The sequence below is a fragment of the Meriones unguiculatus genome, chromosome 21 (assembly GCF_030254825.1).
Source record: "Meriones unguiculatus strain TT.TT164.6M chromosome 21, Bangor_MerUng_6.1, whole genome shotgun sequence".
Lineage (NCBI taxonomy): Eukaryota > Metazoa > Chordata > Mammalia > Rodentia > Muridae > Meriones > Meriones unguiculatus.
Window position 1 is genome coordinate 14413159 of NC_083368.1, and position 24101 is coordinate 14437259.

Consider the following 24101-nt stretch of genomic DNA (forward strand, 5'->3'; position numbering starts at 1 on the left):
TAAAAATTTAAGTGGAAATATCATTTTAATTTGTTTCTCCAAGGCAGGATTTAGTCTTCCCCGTGAGAACTCCCTAAATTTGAACCCAAGCATCCTCATGCTTTCTGCTTCCTCCTCTTGGTCTCTGCATGGGAAGAGAATGAGAGGACACTAATGGGGATTCAGGTGTCACCAGAATATCTCAGTCCCATTTGAGTGGCCTCCAAAGAGCTCTAGTAAATGTATCCCATACACATTAATGAACATTCTCTCCCCAAACATTCCTGGGTAGATTATACTGCACTTAAAAACAGACTTAAGGCTGAGAAGGCTCTGATGGTGATGCACTTGCCATGCAAACTAAAGACCTGAATTTGGATCCTAGAACTCATGTTAAAGCCAGACACAGTTCATGCAGGCACCTGTGATCTGAGCACACTCTGGAAGGAGGTGAGGTGGGTGGGAGAGACTGTCCGGAAGCTCATGGTCATCTCTCCCAGCAGACATAGCCATCAGTGAACAAGAGACCCTAATCTTAAACAAAATGGTCCCCTGACCACTATACATACTGCGGCATGTGCATACATACATACATACATATATCACTCCACACACACCATGGAATGCACACCCCCAAACATGCATACCATGACATGTGCATAACACCCCTGCAAACATACACACACACACACACACACACACACATACACACACACACACACACACACACACACACACGAGTTCACCATCTCCAAGGAAAAAGAGCAATTGTGTTCAGAAAGTCCCTTCTCCCGTTTATTCCAGTGCATCCTTAGTGAACGCTTTAAAAACTAAAGCACCCCCAAACTCATTATGTATATCCACCTCTCTCACAATGGTTTTTAGAAAACTGGGAGAGCCATATTGATACTTGGGAAAATAATTGATTTTATGCCTTTTCCCATTTTTAAATTAATTTGTGCTGATTCTCAGAATAGAGCGGTCATTTCTTCCCTCCCTCCATCACGTGACTGGTACCCAAATTTCAGGGGAGGTGGACGAGGGGGGTACCTGCCCTCGGCTTATTGAGAAGAAATAGATTCTCCATGATAGCAGCCCATACACTTTCTAAGCAAGCTGGAAGATGGGCCTAGGGCCTCACATTACTGCCTTTTGGTGTTAGGGTATGAGGTGAGCAGACCCTAAGATTCTGATGACTCCAAGAAGGCCAGGTATATGTAAGCCCAGCCAAATAAGTTCACAGAAAACCAACAGCTAAGCCACAACCAGGATACATTCTCTCGTAGGACACTTGAAGCAGACTTCTCCCATAGGCTTCCATGAGTCCCTGTTAGCCCATTCCACCAGCAAGAGGAAACCGAAAAAAAATCGGCAGCTGAATTCTACTGTCTTCACCACGAACTGTTTTCAGATTTGTTGGCTTGTATTTGTTTGGTTTGGGGGGTAGTTTTGAGAAAGTGTCTCATTTTGCAGTCTAGGCAGGTTTTTAACTTGCAGTGGTCCCCCTGCCTCAGTCTCCCAAATGCTATGACCACAGATGTGAGCTGCCACACTCTGCTACATGGAACTTAAAAGAAAAATGTATGTAACTAAGGAATATGACACATTTTATCTTATTTACCTTTTGTGTTGGGCCAGTTAAGATTATTGTCAACACACTTTAAAACTGCATGCATAGCCACGTTGTGTGTGGAAATGTATGTGTGTGTGAGCATAAGTGTATACAAGCATGTTTGTGAATACATATATAATGTTAAACTGTATGACTCTGGCTCCACCCATTTTGCTTTTCTCTCACTGTTCCTAGGCCACTTTTTATTGACTCCACAGGGTCAGCTCTGTGACATGCTTAGAGTCAGGGACAGGCCACTAGAAAAAGAAGGAAAGGACCTACTTCTGCAATACAAGAAAAAGTGGCCTCTGGAGTTGAAGCTGCCTTCATGTCTCAGCAGACACCAGGCTCCACAAAATAACCTGATTCTAAATGGTCTAAGCTCACACCAAGAGCTTGTGCATATGCGTAACACACACCCTATTCAACCACTGACATTCCTATGCATGCTCAGACCTAGTAATTATGAGAAAATCACACGGAATCCAGGAAAGTTCCTCTGCATAAGGAGGCTGGACCCTGGGTACCTGATCTCCGCTTAGAACTGTAAACAGCAGTAAGCATTCTCAAACTTATGACCTCTGCCCAGAAAAGCCCAGTGTGCACTGATGCCATATCTAGCAAGGGAAGAGACTATAACAAAAGGAGACTCCCCTATGAGATACTAATTTGGGGCAGAAACATTTCTTCATAGAGCAGACATTGCACGCGATGTTTGCAAGGAAGAGGGCTTGCTTCTCCTGCTCTGGACCTGGCCAGCTTGGCTGAACATTAACCCTTTCCCAAATGCTCACACTGAATAAGACTTTTTAGATTTCTAGTTTTGCAAAAATGTTTTTCCCAGGAGTAACAAAACTATATATGAGATTTCTACATTTTGAGATAAGACGGTCTCCTTAAAAAAAAAAAAAAAAAATTTTTTTTTTCCAGAAAAATTGGCTATGAGGAGATGACCTGTAAAGAGAGCTCCCTCTAAACACAGATTCAAACTTGTCTCTAAATAGTTGACGGGGCAGGGTTTTTTCCCCCCCTCACACACTGTTACCATAGAAGCTCTTTAAGAGTTCTAGGAAGGCTTCCCTTCTTCCTTTCTTTGCCTTAATGCTGGCAAAAGTGACCTAAGGACAACCTAGACCCATGAGGGAAACCGCATATGCTGTCAGTTTACTGAGCCAGCACCAGCTGCTGTGCCAATCCGGTAGAGTCTCCTGCGGTCTGCTTTAGAGACCTCTTGAGGTGAAGGGGGGCAGACAGCCCTTCAGACCCTCCAGGAAGAAAGCTCCACTACCCACAGCAGTCAGGCGTTCATTCCCCACACATGCCAGAAAGGAAGCCTGTTGGGGCAGGAACAGCTCCTCTTCCTGGAGGACTCCAAGCAGGCCTAAGTGTCCTCGCTGCCCTGTGAGACCTACAGATCTCAGCCAGGCTCACCTGCCTCCTGGCACATCCTCATTATTCCGGTAGCATGTTCTCTCTGTCCTCAGGAACTCAGCCTGTCCCTGCCTCCACAGACACTCTGGGGAAGAGGGCAGGGACAGGAGGCATGGTAGGGGAGCTCCTTTACCAGGCATGCTTGCTTCTGACCTGTCTCAGTGCCACAGCAAAGTCCCTTTACAGGGTCTCCATCAGCCTGATCTATGTATGTTCGCCATGTCCTTCCTCCCCCAATTACAAAGTAGTTGAGGATAGTCACAACTAACACAGGTTAAATGAGGCAGCCCCAAAGAGAGAGAGGCCTTTGTCCAAAGCTGCTTGGGCAAGTCCACCTTGCTTCTCAGTTATTGATAAAGCCAGGGGAGCCTTTAAAACAGAGGGGGTGGGGCAGGGTGTGCTAACCCACACATCAGCCTAGGGGTTAGAGCTACAGACAGCCAATAGACCAGATCTCTCTCTCTCTCTCTCTCTCTTTTTCTCTCTGGCGTGCGCGCTCACACACACACACACACACACACACACACGCACACACACACACACACACACACACGTACCCCCAGCAGCCTCACCTGATCTTGCTGCTGTACAGATTTTCCCGAGGCGCTGGGTTCCTTGGCGGTGGTCATGGTCTGTCTGGACAGGAAGGGTCTGACTGTGACTTTGGAGGCACCAGAAGCGGAATGGTAGGGTGAGGAGGAGAGCGAGTCTAGTCCATACTTCCGAAATCACCAGGTTTTGGGGGGGCGGTGGGGGAGGGAGCTGGGACGAGCAGCCTAGTTTGCTGTTTAAATGCAAAGAGCAGAGACAGGCTCCGCAGAGGAAGAAGCTGCTGCTCGGTGGGGCTTCTCCAATTAGCCACAGCCTCTGCAATCGCCACAGAAACAATAACTGCTTAGCAACCGGCAACTGGCGGCTGGGTGCAGGCAGGGGCCCGAGTGATGCGCGCTGCTTCCCCACCGCCTCCTGGCCGCGGCCGCGCAAAAGGCGCATGCTCCGGCTGTGCTCAGCCTGGCTGGTGCTGGGGCGGGGGCCGCGGAGGGGCTGCAGCCGGTGGACGCTACACAGGCGCCCAAGCACCAGCAGCCTTGTCATTACATCTATCACCAACCCATCATGAATCCAGGCCACCGCGCGCCCCCGTGGCTGAGCTAGCTGCCTGCAGCAGTACTGGTCCTACGGCTCCCACCTGGGCAGGGGAGTCAAGAGGGATGCATAGTCTTTTTCCCTATCCTTGGCTACAAAATGCCGGCGTTTAGCGGTTATTGGAGAGGCAGGCCTCCCTCTGTTTGCCCTGCAGGTTCTACTCTGACAGGGATGCTGGTTGGTGTACCCTCGGTCTTTCTTCACAAGTCAGAAAACTTCGGTTTTGCCTTTAGAATGGATAGTTTATATCAACCAAAGAAAGCCAAGAAGAGTTCAACCTGTGTGGTGCCCTCAGAGGCCACCAGCTCCCTGCTGCATCTGACCCTCAAGAGAAAATCAGGCAGCATGCAGTGCCCCAAGGAATGCCTGGGGCCTGGGCCTCCATGCTGGACTCAGCAGGGGCTCCTACTAACCGGAACTCTTGCTTCCTGCTGCTCCGGCAGCCACTGCTGGGAGAAGCTCTTAGGCAAGCAGGGTTAATTAAGCGTTTTCAGGTGGGGATGGCTCCTGACCCCGCACAGACGCTTCAGGGTAGGTAACGCCAAAAGCCTTTCCCCTCAGCCATGGCTCTGCTCAGTGCTCTCTCCCTCTCGCTCTCTCTGAGTCTCTCACCTGCTCCTGATCCCCAGTTCTCTTTCCACTCTCAAAGCTTCTGGCTACAGGTAGCCACTTGCTGGAAAGAGCCTGATGATGTCACTAATGGCCACTAATGACTTTCGGAATTGTGTCCTGGGGCCTGGGTAGCACTGATCTGATTTTGTAGTTAAGTTTCCACTTAGCGGGATTTTCAGAGACACTGTCCTGGAATTCAGCCCCTTCTGGAAGTCCAGACCCCAGCCATTTTACAAGAACAACAATTGGTCATTGACAGGCAAATTACAGTTCTGGCAAAGACCTGCCTGCTCTCTGCTCCGGGTATTTGATTGGTACTGATTCCAATAACACTTACATGATAGCCAATAGTTTGCTTACACTCTTGGCAAAGAGGACAAGAGAAAAGACCATGTTGAACTTGCCACTCAGGAGCCCACTTCAGTTTGTCTGCATTGAGTTAGCTTCCCCTCCAGTGCTGGCTAGGACTAAGACAACATATAAACACCTGCGTTATTCACCCTCACAGCCCTGTTGACCAAGGTGCTTAGATTCTAAATGATCATCAATGCTGCTGAAAGGCAGGTGCAAGCCCATGGCTCTAAAGCAGACTCTATGGAGGGGTTTTGTACAACCACAGATTTTGTGAGTATAGAAGGTGCCTGCAATACCATGGTGGCATCCCTGGTCCCGGAAGCTGCTGTGGCACACTTATCCTTAGGGCCCAGTAGCAAGGCCGACAGAAAGAGGACCCATACAGTGGACCAAATGGCCACTCTTGGCCTGCACCTTAGCCCCTGGAAACACCTTAGGCCCTTAGGAGCTTCGTAAAAATCAACAAAAATCTATAGCACCTGCCTCAAGCTGCAGTCTCAATACAGCTTGTTGCCTAGAGTTTCCTCTTTGACCTAACTTGACTGGCACAGGTTAAATTCTGAGTCACCATCTGTGCCATCTCAGGAAGGATTCATTGCTCCCCTCTGAGGCTGTGAGCTACTATCCACAAATAAGAGCAACAGCAGAGCTAAGAGCTAGCCACTGTCCCCAGAGACCTCAGTCCAATGAGAAGTGGTCCCCAGGGATGCTGAGCTATGCACTATGGGCATATAGGAAAAACTCCTTCAGTCTCTTCTCACTTCACTTCTCAGTAAAGAGCTCAAAATAGTAGGATACATCCAAATTGAATATGGTCATCATATACAATTTGCTGACATTTGTGAAATGACAGAAAACACTTTGAAGGATTTCCTGCTGCTGGCCAGGGCTAGCTCCCAGGCTATTCACCCCCCACCCCTCAGCCACCAGCTTTGTCCTCAGGAGTCAGTAAGTGGAAAAGTGCTCAACTGAGTATGAGAGGGGGCTCTGGCCATGTTGTTCTCCTCAGACCTCTGTGGGATTCTCTGGTGCTGGGCACCCAGATACCGGCTTTGTAGACTTGACCTTGACTGTTTTATGGGTGAAAGAGCAGGGATTTCAGCCTTATGACATACTGCAGGTGGAACTATGCAAATGCAGGGTAAACCTTATATCCTTAGGAAGTCTCTAAAATATCCTCAGAGAAACCAGTGGTGGTTGACTGCTGGAGGAGAGGGCAGAGGGGCTTGCTAATGAACAGACATAATGACTCAGTTTTGTAAGATGAATACATTCTGAGATCCACCGTAGAGCACTGAGCCTGGAGCCGACAACGACGCACACCATACAGTTAAAAACCCATTAGTGGGGTAGATCTCATGAGTGTTCTTGCTACAGTAAGATGAAAAGGGGGTGTCTCTTGCTGATATTTTACAATTAATCACAACCTCTTTGTAGGAGAAACACTGTACTTAAGTTCATCTTCTGGAGTTCAGGTCTTTGCAGATTACTATACTCGCAGAGAACCTCTGGCCTGGTCAAAACTAAGTCGTCTCATGCATAATTACAGGTACCTTCTTCAAGTCCTCCTTCAAAAATGTTAACAGCTAGCAAAGAGCATGTGTGCCCTATGAGGCAACAAGATGCAGACTAAAGATGAGGACTTATCCTGTCTCTGCAGCAAATGGCAGAACTGGCATTCACATCCTTTTCTTTGATCTTTTCTCCCCCTACACACTTGCAGGGCCTTTAAAAAACGTTTCCCAAGTGCCTGGGCAGGAGATAAGCTCCAAGTTCTCCAAATAAGAGTTAGTTTCCTGACCAAGACTGCTCCAGCTTGCTAGGCAAGAGCTCCTCGCTAAGGCCTGTTTCTGGTGTCAGGGAGAACCCAAGGTGAAGGAACACAAGGCCTAGCACCTAGGTGACCTCACGCTGATCTCAGCCTTCCCCTGAGAGAGCCTCTGCCTGTGAGGAGGCACCCTTCTATTCGGCAGGGAATGGTTTTCAAAGCGGCCAGTAAACACACATAGCAAAGGCTGCACAGTGTCCTGTCTGCGGGCTCAGCATGGTGTTCACTGGCTTGGATGCACAGAGCCACAGAGACCTCTTACTTCCCACCCCAGTTTTACTAAGGACTCTCAGATCCTCGAAGCCAGCCTTGCCAAATGGACCCTCTCCTCCAGATGTGTGAGTGGGCATTGGCACAGACACAGCCAAGGCTTGTTCGTGGACTTGCAGACCTGGATCCCAGCAGCTTCTCACATTTTAAATTCTCATACACCTAACACTGAGGAGCCAAGCCTCACTCAACCAACGAGTGTGTGCTGAATATGTACTGTATGTAAACAGCAGAAATTCCATTGGGAAGGACACATTGGGAGGCAGAGGTTCAGGTGTCTTAGTGGTGAGTTACACAGATTTTGCATTTATCACCTGCCAGAGAAACTTCTTTTTAACGAATAGTTTCTTGAAAATATAAATGACTGTGGGGCAGCAGATGACTGATTGAAGCAGTCTTCCAGGGTTCAAAGAAACCAGTAGAAACACAGACACCTCACAGACACTGAAAACACTAGCAAGAGGGATGGGGCATGGCTAAGCGTCACGATCTCCCTGTGTGCTTTGTCACTGTTGACATCCTGTCTGGGACAGTTGGCCTCTGACAGCAAAGCTGTTCTCTGCACACCTGGAAGTTTGGTTTAAGTTTGACCTTGCTACTTCCTTGAGTGCCAGCCTTCTGTCCCGGGTCTCTTATGCTTAGGTGAGGAACTGTGGAAGGGCCAGACAGAAATAGCATCTGAGGCTTGGAGATCTGGGCAGGCAAGAATCAGGGGTGGAGCACAGGAAGCAAAAGCAAGTGGACCCAGACTACCAAGTTGGGAGACCCCATAAGCCTAGCCTTTGGAAGAGGAGGTCTGCTCATGTAAGAGTGACCAGGTTGCTCAGAGCCCTTTCTCCATGCTGGTGGAACACCCTATCTACTATCTATGTATCCACCATCCATCTCCTAGCTTGAGAAGTCTAGCAGCAGATGCTGGACCACAGAGGGTATCACTGATGGGGACACTGAAGGCCGGAGCAAGGTTGAATCCCCAGCCATTGACATCATCTGAAGTCCTCAACAAGAGAAACATAGCCTGGAGCTTTCCTGCCACCTCCTTGTTTTGAAGTTTCCTCCTTGGAAGACCAGCCCCAGCATCTGCGCCATGGCTCTGCCTATTGTCCAGTGCAGACCCATGCTGAATTTTAAGAAGCCAGGCCAGCCTCTTATTCTTTTGTGAAAGCTCTGACCACCATTTGCTAGACTAATGGATACAATCTTCTCTTCTAAAGTGCCTGCGGGGAAGCACCTTGAGCCAGATGTAGAATGAGGGCAGGGGGCTGCACCAGGTGATCTGGGTTTGCCTCATTCTCAAATTGTTTCTCTATTTTAAGAACAATAAGAAGAGTGTCGGGTCGTGGGCTGTTCTTGGTACCCATGGTCTTGTAGACTCGTGTTGTGAATAAGAAATACCATTGGCTTCCTTTGAGCCAGGAGCAGCACCTCTCTTAGGACCAGGAAGAAAGGAACAGAAAAATCAAAGAAGGCAGGGTAGATGGTCCTGGCTTAGGCCATTGATGATCATGTGCTCTGAGCCCCACCTCTCCAAATTCAGTGTCATGTCTTATAAGCAAGGGAGGAGAAAGTCAAAAGAAACTAGAAACCTCCCAGTGGCCTGCATTTCACCATTACTTGTCCTATCCTATTTGAACTTCATAACAACCCTAGGAAGAAGCTGTTTGAATCCTGTTCATGGATAGAGCACAGAGGGAATGGGTAGACAAGGCGCTCACTGATAATGATAAAAGGCTTTAAGCATCCCATGTCTATTCCCTAGCTTCCCGCTCTCTCTGCTGGACCACATTCTTCAGGTTATGTTTTCCCAAAATCATTCTCAGCTAAAACTCTACCCATGAGTCCAAGGTTGACCACCAATGTCCTAAAACACTCACTCTGTTCCACCACAGGACTTTAACATCAGCTCACAGTTATGACTTTGCATGGGGCTCCCCAATAATAATGGGAAAATAGTGGTATGATATTTGCAAACCACATTTCAAAATCCTCAGGTTCAGCTCCCAAACCATTCATTCCCTTCTGTCTTTCTTGGCTGTCCCTAAATGAGTTTGTACTTCTTAGCACATTTGTATAGCCAGGGCCTGCTGGCCCCAGGCAGGGTCTCACACCATGCCTGTCCTAGGCAGGTCCGCACATGATGGTTGTCTCAGCCAGAGTGCCTCATGATGCTAGGTGACCTTGGTGACAGCAGTGCGACAGATGCCTTGCTTATGATTTTTAATGGCTTTGACTAAAATTTCTGGGGCTGTTCAGTCAGCTCTGGTTTGGTGCCAGCTGTGGAACAAGCCCTCACACTATTTGGGGGACACATGTCAGGGCTGGCTCAGCTGTCACTACTGCCATGCTAGGCTCAATGGCATGTCAGGAAGATGTCCTTATGAAGCCCCCAGGACACATCCTGTGGGTCCTCACTTATGTCTTGGCTTTGCAGTACCTCTGTCCATCTATGTGATCCCTGGACAATAACTTCTGGTGTAAAAAGGATTCTTTGTTCCCAACGTAGAAGGCTTTCCCCAAAATTTCATGGGAGATGTTTTACCTTTAGCATACAATGATTTAAGAGGCAGATAGTTCCCTGAAAAGGAGCAGTCAACACAATCCTGACTGTCCCACATTGCCAAGACACATCTGATTTGGCTTTGGAGACTGGTGTGAACGGAAGCGTAAATGATGCTCAACTGATGTGCTTAAAGTTAGAAGCCCATGGAAGCAACAGGGATCTAAAGCACGAAAGCATCCAACACAGGAGCCCAAGAATCAGGTCATCCCATCAAGGGCTCCTACCAGTGCCACACACAAAGGCTTTCCTTTGCTGAGCTCCTATCACCCTTCACTGCCCTGGTTTAACGTCCTGCCTGCCTTCAGTCCCCTGGTGCCTTCAGTCCCCAGAGGTTTACTCCCTCCCTTCTGTGTTTTCCCATCACGCCTTTTGTGTTTCCTGCAGTGTCACTGCTCAGCTGCCTGGATTCTTGGCCTTGTTTTGAATTCCTATGCACAGGGCAAGGTAGGGAAAGTGCTGTACACCCACGAAAGGCACTAGTGTTGAAGCCCGAATAATTTCCCATTGGTGAATCCCAGTCTTCTCTCCTGCTGGGACAGGTTCTCAAGGACCTCACAGGGTCACGGGACACAGTCTCTGAATAACTGAGAGAGAGCAGAAGAATGTGGCACTGGCTTGACTGTCTCGGAAGAAGGGGAACCAGCAGATGGAAACACAAAGGCTAGAAAGACCCACCCAGAGGTGTCTACATCCTGCTGGAGAAGCTATCCCACGTGCAGCCCACAGGAAGGGGCTGAGGAAACAGTTCTGCAGTGCCTGGGGGCTCTAGCTCTGCTCCAGCCCCACATCAGTATTCAGCACATTCCCTCACTCCAGTTATAGACCATTAGAACCCAGAGCCCCACAGTTCACAGTGCCAGGAAGCCTCCCCCCCACACTGCAGCTGCCCCAATTCCCAAAGGAGAAGCTATGAAAGGATGGGTAGTCACGAGAGAGAAGGAAATGCCTTTCACATGGCACATCAAAAAAGTAACCCACGTGGAGGATATTTCCATTATTCCATCCAGCCGGCATGTAAGTCAGATAAGAGATGAGTTTCTTTTTAAAGCCCTCTTTTGGCAAAAGCTATGACAGGTGGAAGTTCTCACAAATTAGAGCTCAGCCTGTCCAATTAGACAGACTTTGTGGGCTGGGTAGATGCTGGGTGGTTAGGTGCTTGCTGTGCAAGCATTAGGACTGGAGTTTAGATCCCAACACTCACCAGGTAGGCACTGTGGCCAGCCTGCCATTCCAGTCTTAAAAGGCAGAGAAAGGAGGTCCCCTGAGCAAACTGCTTAATGAGGACAAACATATTGATGAGCTCTGGGTTTGACTGAGAGACCTTGTCTCCACGAACAAGGTGGAACATGGGTGGAGGATGATTCCCAGCATCAGCCTCAGACCTTCACAATACAGGAATGCATACACACACACACACACACACACACACACACACACACACTCTATTTCCATAGAAATGTTAGTCAGCTTTCTGTTACAATAGCAAAAAAAACTTGAGAAAATCAGCATCTAAGGAATAAAAGTTTCCTTGACTCACAGCTTTGGGATTTTTAGTTTATGACCATTTAGCCCATTGTTTTGGGCCTGAGGCAGAAAGTGGAAGCATGTGTCAAAGCTTACTGTTCATTTCATGGCTAGGAATGCCAGGCAGATAAGGGGGATGAGAGCTCCATAACATGCACAGGGGCCTAAGATCTCTTGCTAAATACCCCTATGAAAGCTCTACCATCTTCCAGTAACCTCACTTGCTACTAAGCCTTAGGCACATGAACCTTTGGACAGCAGTCTAGATCCAAACTATAGTAGGTGTTAGCACCTACCCCACAACAGAACCAAAGATAGTTATTTAGTAGGGACATAGTGCAAGCAAGAAGAAACAGGTGGCACTCGAGATAACTGACAGGTGTCAGACAGTGAAACTGACTTCCTCCCTTGCCTGTTGTGGCAATCAGAGTGAAGAGAATGGAACAGGAAATCTTGTGGCCATCGCTCCTAGTGAAGGTCTGACCTTGTAAACAGGTAGATGGCGCTGAAAACCTGTGCTGCATTCTACATAGAGGGACAGTATCTGGCCAAGCCCTGTGGTCCTGCCCTGTCCAAAGCCTCTTTCCTCTTCCAAAGGACTGTGCTTCTCCTGGAAGCCTTGTGGGAACCTGTGACCACCTGCTACAGCTTAGCTCCTCTCCTCACGCTCACACAGCACTCCACACTGTCTGACTTTCCCTTTCATCAGTCCCATCAATAAATGACACCACAACACTCAGTCAACCTGGGTTCCCAGCAATGGAGGGCACCCACCCAGCATGCATTGGGATCACAGTCAGATATGCCATTTCACACACAGGCCCAGGTGAATGCTGACAGAAACTGTATGACATGGAGCAGGGTGCCCATGTCTAAGCCAGGCTGGAGGCATAGCTTGGGAAGGAGATAGGATGGACACAAGGATCAGAGCTCTCTCTATACTATCTTGGTAGGATGAGGGTGACGTCCTCAGCTGATGGTGGAAGACATGAGGTACCAGCAAGGCACGTATACCAGCAATCTAATTTGTAAATGCCATCTTTGTGGAAATTGAAAAAGAATCACAGTTAGGTTTTTTTATACTCTGTGGTTACTGCCAGTCATCAAGCTGCTGGAAACAGACAGGTTGCCAGAACACTGCTACTAGCCAGCATTTAGAACCTGCTGATGGGTCAGCTTGGCAGAGCTGCCTCCAGTAGTAACTGGAAACAGGAGAATCATTTCTAGACCCAGTCTCCTCCTTCTCTTCCTCTCTTCAGCTAAAGCACAGTGGTCTCCTGACCTGTGTGGGCTCCTACTGACCCTCTGAGAAGTCATGGAGTCCGTGTACTTGTTCACACTACTGTATCAAGGCTGGTGGAATAGGCTCCTTTTCTCTGAGCTGTGCATGTCATCCAAAGAAATAGGAGAAAAAATGTTAATATGTAAATATATAAACAATTGTTTGGTTGATTCTGATTGGAGAGCAACCTGTGTATCTCCCTCTTTGGAGAAGATTGAGAGTGACATCAGGGATGTTCGAGCCAATCCATGGGCATACATTTCAAATGAAGAAATGAAGTAGGCCAACTTTGCCCTTCCTATCAAGAATAGGATTCAGAGAAGCTAAGAGAAGACCACTTCCATGTGTAGAGACACAGGTGAGGCTGCAGGGACAGATAGGACAGCCCAAGATGTACAGAAACAGATCTTAACAGTGATGGCCACATACCAGAGGCTAAAGGATAAAAGAGTGCATGGGGTAGAGTGAAGAGGGATAGAAGAGAGTAGGACTCTGCTTCTGAGAGACACAGGGGTGTCTGAGGGCCTGCAACTGCCTCATCTCATTTCCTCGGGACTTCATCATTAGAGCCAGAGATCAACAGACATCAGCTTTGTTGTACAGAGTGTGAAAGACCAAATTAAACCAGCTCTGACCCGTGCTCAGGGGAACATACACTCATAGAGGCTTCCTTTTCAAATGCAACTTGGCTTCCAATTTAATGTCAGCTGAGAGTGATGAACAGGTCAAAGGTCACCACACAAATCAACATGTAAGAGTTTCTGCAGCTTGTTCATCTCAATGACCTCTTCATGTGGAATCAGAGGCAATCTGGGCACACCTGTGACTGCAGCTGAATGTATCCACTGAAAACACAGATTTAGAGTCATCAAAAGAGAGAGGTTACTGTCGGATTAGTTACTTGTATTGTTTCTTTCTCATTTCCAAGCCTTTGCTGAACACCTGTGACATGCCAGCTACTGTTAGGACAATGATGAACACCGATACATAAAGTACAGCCTGGATTTGAAGGACTCTAAGTTTGGTAGTGGATAAACAAGAAAATAAACACAACTTGTCTGGATAGCACCAAGGTGGGTGTAAGCAGAAGTTTGCCAGTGAAAACTCACAAGGCCACTTGGAGCCTGGGGGCCCAGCAGAGAAGGACCACCAAGTGGAATGGCCTTGAACTTGAAGCTCTGGGTAGCACGTGGGAAAGGCCAGTGGTTAGAGCACCAGTGTGACATGCTCAAATGAGGGTCAGTCTGGGCTCTGAGGATGAGGACACTTAACTCCTGAAGGGACAGAGTCTTCTCTGCAGATAATTGAAAGGTATTAGCTATGAAATACAATGGGCAGAATGGTCATTTGGAAAGGGCAGAGATTGGGAAGTGGTGTGAGGAAGAGATCTCAGTTTGGGAACTTGGGGGAGTGGCACAAGAAAGATACAAGAAGCACCTGCATTAAAACAGCAGGGAAGAAGAAAAGGAGAGGCCTGGCCTTCATGAGAGAACCATTGAGAAGCACAGCCACCAGGTAAATGTACCACTTATTTTTGGAGACATTTAGCTGCAGCAGACTGATGTCTCTCCCAGGCCCAAAGCAAGGTTGACCAATTCTAGATACATTTGTCTTTCCATTTTTTCCCCTTTCATGTGCACTTTGGTCCCATGTTTCACTTCCTAATAAGCTTGACTCCTATAGTAAGCCTAGGCCATGATTCAGTCATAAGATTCCACATTCACATGTGGTTCTGGGCTAGGGAGGGGTACTCAAAGTATGGGCACAAAATTTCAGTCTTATTCTCTGGAGATGTGTACAGAATGTGTCCCTGTCTTGTAGGCATAAGGTTACTGTGTAATTCAAATGCTGATTTCTATACACCCCATATCTGGTTGCTATACTAGTTCTGAGAATCCCCTGTCTCAAGGTTGTGTAAATACTGCTCCCCAATTGTCCCCTGATATGTCAATTGCTGAGCAGGGGAGAGTATAGGGCTGGCCCTACTGCCAGCCAGAGTAGGAGGAGATAGGGGAGGAGCTAAAGGATTCAGTCATAGGAGAGGTTCAGGAGCCATCAGAAGAGAAGCTGGAGCAGCAAAAGCTACAAAATGCATAGATCTCTGGGTGAGGAAACCAGATTAGTTTAGAGGGTTAAGAATAGAGTAATAACTGTTCAATTATTATGTTGTAAAGCTTATTATTAAACAAACATAAAAGAGACTCAATTATTTGTGTGATAGCTGGGTTAAGAGAGAAACTGAGAAACAAACACAGTTTTATAAAAATAACTGTAACACTGTCTGGGTCTAGCCATAGCATCTAGGACATATACAGATGGCTTGTAAAATAAGAGTCTCTTTCACCTTCCTAGTTCTCATCCCAAATGAGGTACCTCGCAGACAGAGACTTACCTGCCTTGTTTCCACCCCTTACCCACACCTGGTATATTGTGGATGCTTCCTAAGCATCTGAGGCCGTCAAGGCAGGAGAAGATTGAGTGGGAGCAGTCTTTCAACTGTTGCTGGTCCCCACAAGACTTAAGTCAGCACTGAGCTAGAGAAAAACTCTCCATAACAGAACCAGCCATGGCATGGCCCCAGAAGTCCACACAAATGTCTGTTCATTGTGGCAACTGGGGATGTACAAGGCTAGGAAGTAATTTTATGGCTTGGTGGGTTTCTGCTTTTTATCTCTCACTCTGGCCATGTTGCTGGGCTGTGCTCTCTTCAAACCATCAGACTGCTCTGGCCCTTCTCTTCTTTATTCAGCAGCCTCTGCTCTGCTTTCCTACTGTCCTGGAACTCCCCTCCCTGCCACTCTGCCCGTTCCTTTCCTGAGCTCATCACTCTGCAGCCCTTTTATTCTTTGAACTTAAGCAGAGGGGGTGGAACAATGGTTAGTGCATAGCAAAATGACCAGCCTGGGAACACACTCCTGTTTTTAAAACAGAACGCTGGTGTTTGTGTCACTCGCTTACTCGTCACTTATGTACTCTGTGCATAACACTGTCATTCTGTCTCTGTGTGGCTAGATCTCCTGAAATGCCCAGGATAAGATCACTTTCACAGATACAGGGACATGTGTCTGAATTTTTTTTTTCACTAAAGTATAGCAAATGCTCATAGCAATGTCTGATATACCGTAGGAACTCACCAAATAGCTGTGGAGGTGTTTGCAGGCCCAGAGTTTTTCTTTTTTGTCCCTTGAAAGAGAAGAACTGAGAGAAAAGAATCAGATGGGTGAAACATCCAGGCTTATATGAGTTCAAGTGCCCCATGTGGATGACAACTTATGGAGATCTTTACATAAGATGGATATTCAAAGCTGCCTTAGCAAGTGAGCCAGAAAACCCACCTTTCCTACTTTGAGGAAGGGTCACTGAAGTTGGTAGATGCACAGAGAAGCTTCTAGTCTAATGACACACAGCTGGTTTTATCTGGAGCCCTTTGGACATTTCCATCTTCCTTCCAGTACTAATTTGGTAGCAGATAAATTTTGTTTCTTGTTTGTTTTGGTTTTTTGTTGTTGTTGTTTATTTGTTTTTTTTTCAGAGACAGGGTTTTGCTGTGTAGCCTCGGCTGTCTTGGACTCCCTTTGTAGACCAGTCTGGCTTCAAACTCAGAGATTTGCCTGCCTCTGCCTCCCCAAATGCTGGGATTACAGGCCTGCGGCACCATGCCACCACGCCTGACTTAGATAAATTTTAATAAGGTCTACCTCTCCTACAAACCCACGAAGAGGGTGACACAGGATTCCTGTATCTCTGTCACATCTCCATGTTCCAGGTCCAGAGTACAAATCTCTCCATTGTCAGTCTGCCCTTCAAAGCCTTGTGCTCTGCTGCTTACCTCCCTGCCTCTGGGCGGAGGGTCATGAAGTAAACCAGGAATTACAGAGAAATAAAAATAAATGTATAAGGGACCATGTCCTCCAAAGAGGGAGCAGCATTGCCTCTCCAAGACCTTGATCTGTAAAACAAAAGGGAGCGGGGGGGGGGAGGGCGGGGAGACCAAGTCCTTCTGGCTCACCTTCTCTCTCACATGGGGCTCTGAACTCAGTCAAGTCCCTCACTCTCCTCACCTTCCTCACCCTCTTCACCCCTCACCCTTCTCACTCCTCACCCCTCTTCCTCTGTTGCTGTTCTTTGCTTGCAAGGTTAGTTTGTTAATAGAGGAGGAAGCCAGAAGGAGAACCCCAAAGAAAAGACAGCAAGCTTTTCCCTACAGGTCCCTCAAAGAACTTTCCTGAGGGAGGCTTCTCCAACCTCACCCCATCTAACCATCCCCAGACTATTTCTCCTTCGAAAACAGGGAATGCTTTTCAGTGATGGTACAATCTCTGCCCCACTTTTTCTAAGCCCAGACTTGAATAAAACCATGTCCTCCAACCAACCCGTTTCCCAGTTTGTTTCAGTAGAGACAGTGGGAAATAGGACCTCCTGGCTCCAGAAACAGTCACAAGGCAGAAGTCATGGCAGGTATGATGAGAAATGAAGAAAGAACCCAGCCACCCCAACCAGGAATTACTCTGTAGGAAGCAAATTCTGGAAGCTGGAGGCTTTCATGTATTCTATGAGGCAGAGCTCAGGGAGCTGCAGAGACACAGAGGGGGACCTGGTGGACAAGAGACCCTGGATCAAAAGCCCATATCCATCTGGGCCACAGAGCTAGTCCTCCCTGTGCAGACGGTCCTGCCTGGGTTGGTTCTTCTGGCTAAACGACAGGTTCTAACAAAACCTTCTTGGAGCGGATCTCCCCAGTGAATAGCTGCTGTCACAGTTGAAGTTAGTATCACATGTTTGGCAGCTGCTTACATGAGGACCAAATTCGTACCATATCCTCAAAGGTAGTCACTAAGAACTCCATCTCAACACAAAGGCACAGAATAAACACTGGAACTGAGAGATGGATAGGAGCCCAGTCAGAGGAGGGCAAGTCATAGTGACATCTGGCTCCATGGTGTCCATCTGCTCAGATACCGGCACCTGCAGGTCATTGTACTTCTACAAGCTGCATGCCTGAAGGCCAGCAGTAGGGGGCTTGTCATTTTGTGCACTCCCTGTTTAACAGGAAGAACCTGCAGGGTAGAGAAAAGACTTGCCCTATGTGAGAGGAAGATGAGGCCCGCATCCATTAGGGATGCCAGTGAGAGATGGTCCCTCATGTGTTCCCAGATGATGGAGCATCCTGAAGTGGACAGAGCAGGGTCCATCCTAAGGTCTTCATGCCCTCTGCAAACAGCATCACCAGCGGGAAAAACAGTGTTTATACACATGAGCTGTGGGAGACATTTCTCGTTCAAACCACCATGGATCTGCAGGCCAGAGAGAAGCTCCACAGCCCAGGAGAGGAATGGAGTCTTCTGTTGCCTAGGCTTGATGTCAGCTGCCCCTAAAGTCTGTTACTGAGGAGGCCCTGCCTTAAAATTCAGGAGTTGTCCACAGTTCCCTGTGGAGAGGAGAATGTACTCCATAAAGTTAGCTGCTCTTTCGAAGACCTCGTGGAAAGCGACCCTCCACATCTGCCTGTGTGCTGCACTCTCTGTCTGAATGGTCTGCTATGGCCTGCGGCACTTGCAGCTATGTCCCCAGGCTCAGTGTCCACCCTGGGCAAGCAAAGGCAGCGGCGCATGAATTAAGCATCACAACATGATGTCTCCCATGGTAGTGGTGAGGTTCACAGAGATGATGGAATTGCCTAAGGCTGCTGAGTGAGTTGGAGTCTGACTTCAGACCAAATCTCTCCCCTCTCACATTCCTTAAAATGTAAGTTTCCTTATCTGTTTCCTGGTTTGGGAGAAATTAGACCCACTCGTTCTTAATGTATGGTGTACATACATTATGGTTTGGTGTTGAATATCCTCCACAGGATCCTGAATCTGAACATTTGCTCCCCATATGTGGTGATGTTTGGAAGGGTCTGGAATCTTTAGGAAATGGGACCTACCTAGAAGAAGCAAGTCACAAGGGTCAGGCCTTGAGGTGTCCAGGCTGGCCCTGATTCCTGTCCCACTCTGTCTCCTGATCTGTGGAGGTGTAGGCAAACGCCCTTGCACTCCCGTTGTCACAATGATGGGCTTCTCCTGACAACATGCCTTCGCTACCTCGATGGACTGTGTACCTCAAACCATGGGACAAAATAAATGCTTGCAGGGGCTAGAGAGGTAGCTTAGTGGATACACTTGATGTGTAAGCATGAGGATTTGAGTTCAGATCCAAGCACCAGTGTAAAAGATCAGGCATGTCTGAGACTGTAACCCCCGCACTGTGGGCAACAGAGACAGGAGGACCCCTGAGCTTTCTGGCCACCAGCCTTGCTTCAGGTTTAGTGAGAGACCCTGTCTCAAAGGAATGAGGTGCAAAGTAATATAATACAGCAGGGCACACAATGCTTCCGTGTGCTCACAAACACACTCTGACACTCAGATAGATAGATCGATAGATAGATAGGTGATAAATAGATAAATGAATATTTTCTTCCTTGAATTGTTTCTTGTCAGATTTTTGGCCACTACAATAAGAAAGTAACTACTCCAATATCCAAAGCTAGGAAACACCATGCTGGCAAGTACACAGTAAAAGGAAAGAAGAAAGGAAGGAAGGAAGGAAGGAAGGAAGGAAGGAAGGAAGGAAGGAAGGAAGGGAAAGAAAGAAAGAAAGAAAGAAAGAAAGAAAGAAAGAGAAGAGAGAAGAGAAGAGAAGAGAAGAGAAGAGAAGAGAAGAGAAGAGAAGAGAAGAGAAGAGAAGAGAAAAGAAAAGAAAAGAAAAGAAAAGAAAAGAAAAGAAAAGAAAAGAAAAGAAAAAACAATGTTACGGAAATAATTCTATTTTCTTATAGGCTCACTTCAGTATGACAGAAAAAATAGATGACAAATGGGTCTTGAGAGTGTGAGAGTAAATGAGTTTACAAAAGTACTCTCTCATCTTTTTCATCACCAGTCAGTATATCAGAGTAAAAACATGCCAGAGCTTGCCTTATCTATTATACACTCCTCAGTGCTTTCCTCACAGACAGTGCTCTCCCCACAGACTGCCCTCTCCTCACAGACTGGCTTCTCCTCACAGACAGTGCTCTCCTCCTAGATTGTCCTCTCCTCCCAGAGCTCTCCTCTCAGACAATGCTCTCCTCATAGACAGCACTCTTCTCATGGACAGAGCTTTCCTCACAAAGCTCTCCTCACAGATGGCGCTCTCCTTACTGACAGTGCTCTCCTCACAGACTGTCATCTCTTCACAGTCAGTGCTCTCTGTATTGTGATCCATCCTGAATCTGCATGTATTTAATGCATTCACAGAAGAGGAAACAAGGAATTAAACAGGAGCACCTCCACACCGTGACAGTCAGAAGTTATTGCATGGGAACTGTAAAACCTGGTACTGGGGGCATGTAGTAAAGTGCTCACTACACAAGCATGCAACCTGAGTCTGGATCCTGAGGACCCATGTGAAAAGATGGGTGTGGTGCTGCATGTCTGTTGGGGTGCTTCATGTCTTTAACCCCAGCAGTTGGTGGTGGGGGTTAGGAGAGTTGGGGAGACAACCATATTGTTGGGACTCACTGGTCAGCCAACCCATGAGCTGCAGATCCAGCAAAAGACAATCTTAGAAAAATAAAAGTGACGGAGGAAAGATGCGTAGTATCAACCTTGATTTCACACCTACCCATACCTGTGCACACCTGTACAAGTACACACACCCATACCAAAAAGTATATCACACACACACACACACACACACACATACACACACACACACACACCTTATTGTGCTTCTCTCAATTTTTATTACTCCCTATGGATTTATACTATGGTCTCTCATATTTTTAAAAGTATTCCCTCAGAGAAACATAACAACAGCTTCGATTTTGCAATGGAACAAACATGTCGTTTCAATGAGCAATCTGGTCAGAACTAGGTTCTCAACAGACTGCAGCCAGCACCAGAATTCTCGAAGCGTTTCTATCACACCAAATGCAATTTTTGTACCCACTAAAGAGTAATCTATACCCCCTTCTTTCCCTCCCATGATGGCTTCTAACCCACTTGTCTCTATATATTTGTCTACTCCAGATATTTAATGCGTGTGGAATAGTACAATATTTGTCCGACTTGTTTCATTCAGCATAACACCTTCAAGGTTCGTCCATCTTGTAACATATTAGAGAACTCCTTTCACCTTTTTCTGGCTGAATAATATTTTATTGAACAGATATACCACACTTGCTTGTTAGTCCCTGTTGACTATTGTTTAAAAATGTTAGGATGAATATTATTTGTGATTCTTTCAGCTTCTTTCTTTATTTTTTATTTGGTTCTTAATCTGTTTTTAATTTTAGCAATGCAATTGACCGGCTGAAATTCACAGGACTCATACACTTCTGCAAGTTTCAAAGTTCTGGAAGGACCCAGGGGAATTTCACACCACTAGAGTCTATAAATGAGAAAACACAAATACCACTTCACAAGTGCCTCGTGGTGCTCTGGGCCAAAGAATTGGTCTGGACAGTCAAAAAAAGAACAGGTTTGATAACATACCTTTCCATTCTAGAATGACAAGATGGGGAGGCTCTTTTTGGCTTGGCTTCTTCATCTATCAATCAGAGAATCACTTCCTGTCATGGCTACCTGACATACATGACATAATGATGGAACGAGGCAGAGAGCCACCTGATGTTTGAGCTCTGAAAACGCTACCCTGATACCTGATGCTTGCAAAGGGAGCAGCCGGTGATGAGAGCTGAATCAGAGACAGATGTCCTCCAAGGTGTGACAAACAATGGGTGTGCATCCATGACAGTTCTGCCCACCCCAACCACAGATAGGTCATCCAGGACTTAGTTTACAGCACTCAGCCATCCACGCTTCGATCGGCAGGACTGGCCTCCACGCTCAACCCAGCGTATGCCAGCTTAGGACCCAGGGCCCACCTGTCCCTGGGATTCCCACACTATCTTGGTTTAAAGCGGCTGTATCATACAGACAGCCTATGATTTTACTATGAATTAGCGTCAAGCTCAAACAGAAAGCAAGTTGTTTGTGGTGAGGAGCTGCCTGTGCCTGGAGGGAGACTGTCCAAAATGGAGCCCTCGCTGATGTGCTGCCTCCCCGACTGTTTAGTCCACAATCTCTCGTGATTATGGAACAAAGATGACCATGATGGCTGTGTCATGGTCTCATGAGCAAGTGGTTTCCTCCTGGCTTCCCAATAGTTTCCCAGGTATCAATTCACTTAGTCTGTGTATGGGTGCACCTGTGTGTGTGTGTGTGTGTGTGTGTGTGTGTGTGTGTGTTTACGTGTGGATGTACAGTGCACATCTGTGCATGTATGTGTGTAAACATGTGGTACGTGTGGGTATGCATGTGTTCTCCTAGTGTACATCTGTACGTGTGTGTGTGTGTGTGTGTGTGTATGCACGTGCATGCATATAGAGGCCACAGGTCAATCTTCATCGTCATTCCTCAGGCCCAACAATGAGCTCACATGAGGCTAGACTGGTTAACTAGCCAGAAATCCACGCCCTAGAAATCCAACTGTCCCTCCCTTCTCCGAGCTGCAATGACACACTACCTTTTTATGTTGAAAAGGGGGTTCTGGGGGTTGAACTCAGGTCCTCTTGCTTGCAATGCAGATGATTTGCTGACTGAGCCACCTCACCTGAGTCAGTTATTCTTAAAATAACTCTGTCAAGCAGGTGATTATGACTCTTATTTCAACAATTGGTAAACCGAGGCAAAGAGCCTTGCAGTACATTGCTCAAGCTCTGACAGCTATGCCAAGTCCAGGATCCAGAGTGCTGCAGAGTTCGTGTCTACAGCCCTGCTTTGTCTCACGTGCCAGTGACCTGTGAGCGGCAATGGGAACTAGGAGAGCAGACTTGTTGATGAGCGCTGCTGGGTGGGACAGAAGAGGCACTGGCCCCAGTCCAGCGAGGGCAGCCTCTGGAGACCACTCGGAACTCCACAGCGGGATGGCAACTGGAGGCAGAATGTCAGGTATCCTGTGTCCGCATTCATTGTCTCTGAGACCAGAGAGCAAAGTCAGCCATGTTTTGAGCCAGGACTGATCTGATTCCTGACCCAGATGTCATAGGAACGTTAGCATTTAAATGTGGCCCTCAAGAGTCATGGTTCTCTTTTATTTAATCTCCTGGTTCAACCAGACATTTACAAGAACTTCTAGTCCCACTAGGAAACTACTCTGTATTGATCTACCCAGGCACTCACGAGAGGTTCTCTTCAGTTTCCCTTCATAGGGAAAGACTGGGGTAAGCACCTTCATCCTGGTGTCTACTCAGCATTTATAAATTCTTTGGCAACAGAGGAAACCACACATGAACTGCCTGGGCAGTTAGGGGCTGGGCTGTAGACCTATCCCTGTACCTGATCTGTGGAGGAAGCGATACCCGATGTTAAGGCTATGGTGCTCACAATGGGTGCAGTGCTCCTGAGGACTCAGCCAGGAAGAAACAGATCTGAAAGGTACATGGGGACCTCAATAAAGTACAGCTGCCTCTGCCTGTTGTCTGTGTACTGTTTAAGAAAGTCATTGTGCGGACTGCTGGGGACATGTGCCCTTTCGGACAGCTGTAAGATGACCTCAGGGAAAGTGCAGTTACTGGGAATCAGAGCCTGGCACAAGCTAGAAACTATGGCTAGCACTATTCTTCAGGGCCACACACAGTTGGTATACAAGAGCCAAAGATCATGTTGTAGGTGTTTAGAAGACAATAGATCCACCCCAGCCCTCACCAGTGCTTCATGACATACATTCCTCATGGCTACCTGTTCACTGGAGAGGCCAGCCTGGAAAGGTGAAGTCACGGAGATAAAGTCACAAAGTGCCCTGTCACCAATCAATTTGCCCATGCCATCGCCCATCCTCATGTCTTCCCTGATCAGCTTTGCAAGGAACACCTCTCAGAGGGGACAAGGGCACTTGATGTTTTCACCAATGGTTGTAGTTCCATGTCAGCGGGAGGGTATAAAAAGCACGCCCCTGTCCAAGTCCTGTCCAGGGAGCACATAAGCCAGAGACTATGTTTGGGAGCCCAGAACACACTTGATCAGCAAGAAGCACAAACCCCCAGCATCTTGCAGCGCATCCCATCTGTCTGGTGGTGACAGACACTTGTGTTCTACAGATATACTTGATTTCTAATGGTTCAGTCAGACTGGGTGTCTTTATCATGTATGGTCACTGTGCGGGTCTGCAAGCCTTTGACAAGGTAGCTAAGAGATGGACCGGTGGCTCATTAACAAGTTGGGAACAAGTCCGTGGAAAGACAGCAGAGACTCGGGGGGTTGGGGGGAAGGCATGACCTGTAGAATAAGGACACCTCGTAAAGGATGCAGATGCTCACTGAGAGACAAATTGTGACATTTCAAATCCTATCTGTGCTACTTAGCAGCTGTGTGTTGGTCTCACTTCCCGGTCAAGTTTCTTAGTCTGCTGATCTGATTCGTTATTTGTGAAACGGAGATGAGAATCTGCTTACTTCTGGGATGGTTTTGAAGGTTCCTCTTTG

General features: G+C 47.4%; 1 protein-coding gene across 6 annotated transcripts in view; it reads right to left on the minus strand.

Annotated features, from left to right (window-relative positions):
* The window catches only part of Dpp6 (dipeptidyl peptidase like 6), an 831812-nt gene that overhangs the window by 412326 nt on the left and 395385 nt on the right, over window positions 1–24101 (minus strand). The window contains exon 1 of one of the 6 annotated variants that reach the window (XM_060374076.1): window positions 3595–4079. The exons of 4 other annotated variants lie outside the window; for them this stretch is intronic. In XM_060374076.1, coding sequence (XP_060230059.1) covers window positions 3595–3651 — 57 coding nt within the window. In that variant the 5' untranslated portion in view covers window positions 3652–4079. Of the gene's footprint in view, window positions 1–3594; window positions 4080–24101 lie in introns of those variants that run through there. One more of the 6 variants, XM_060374078.1, reaches the window with a different exon arrangement.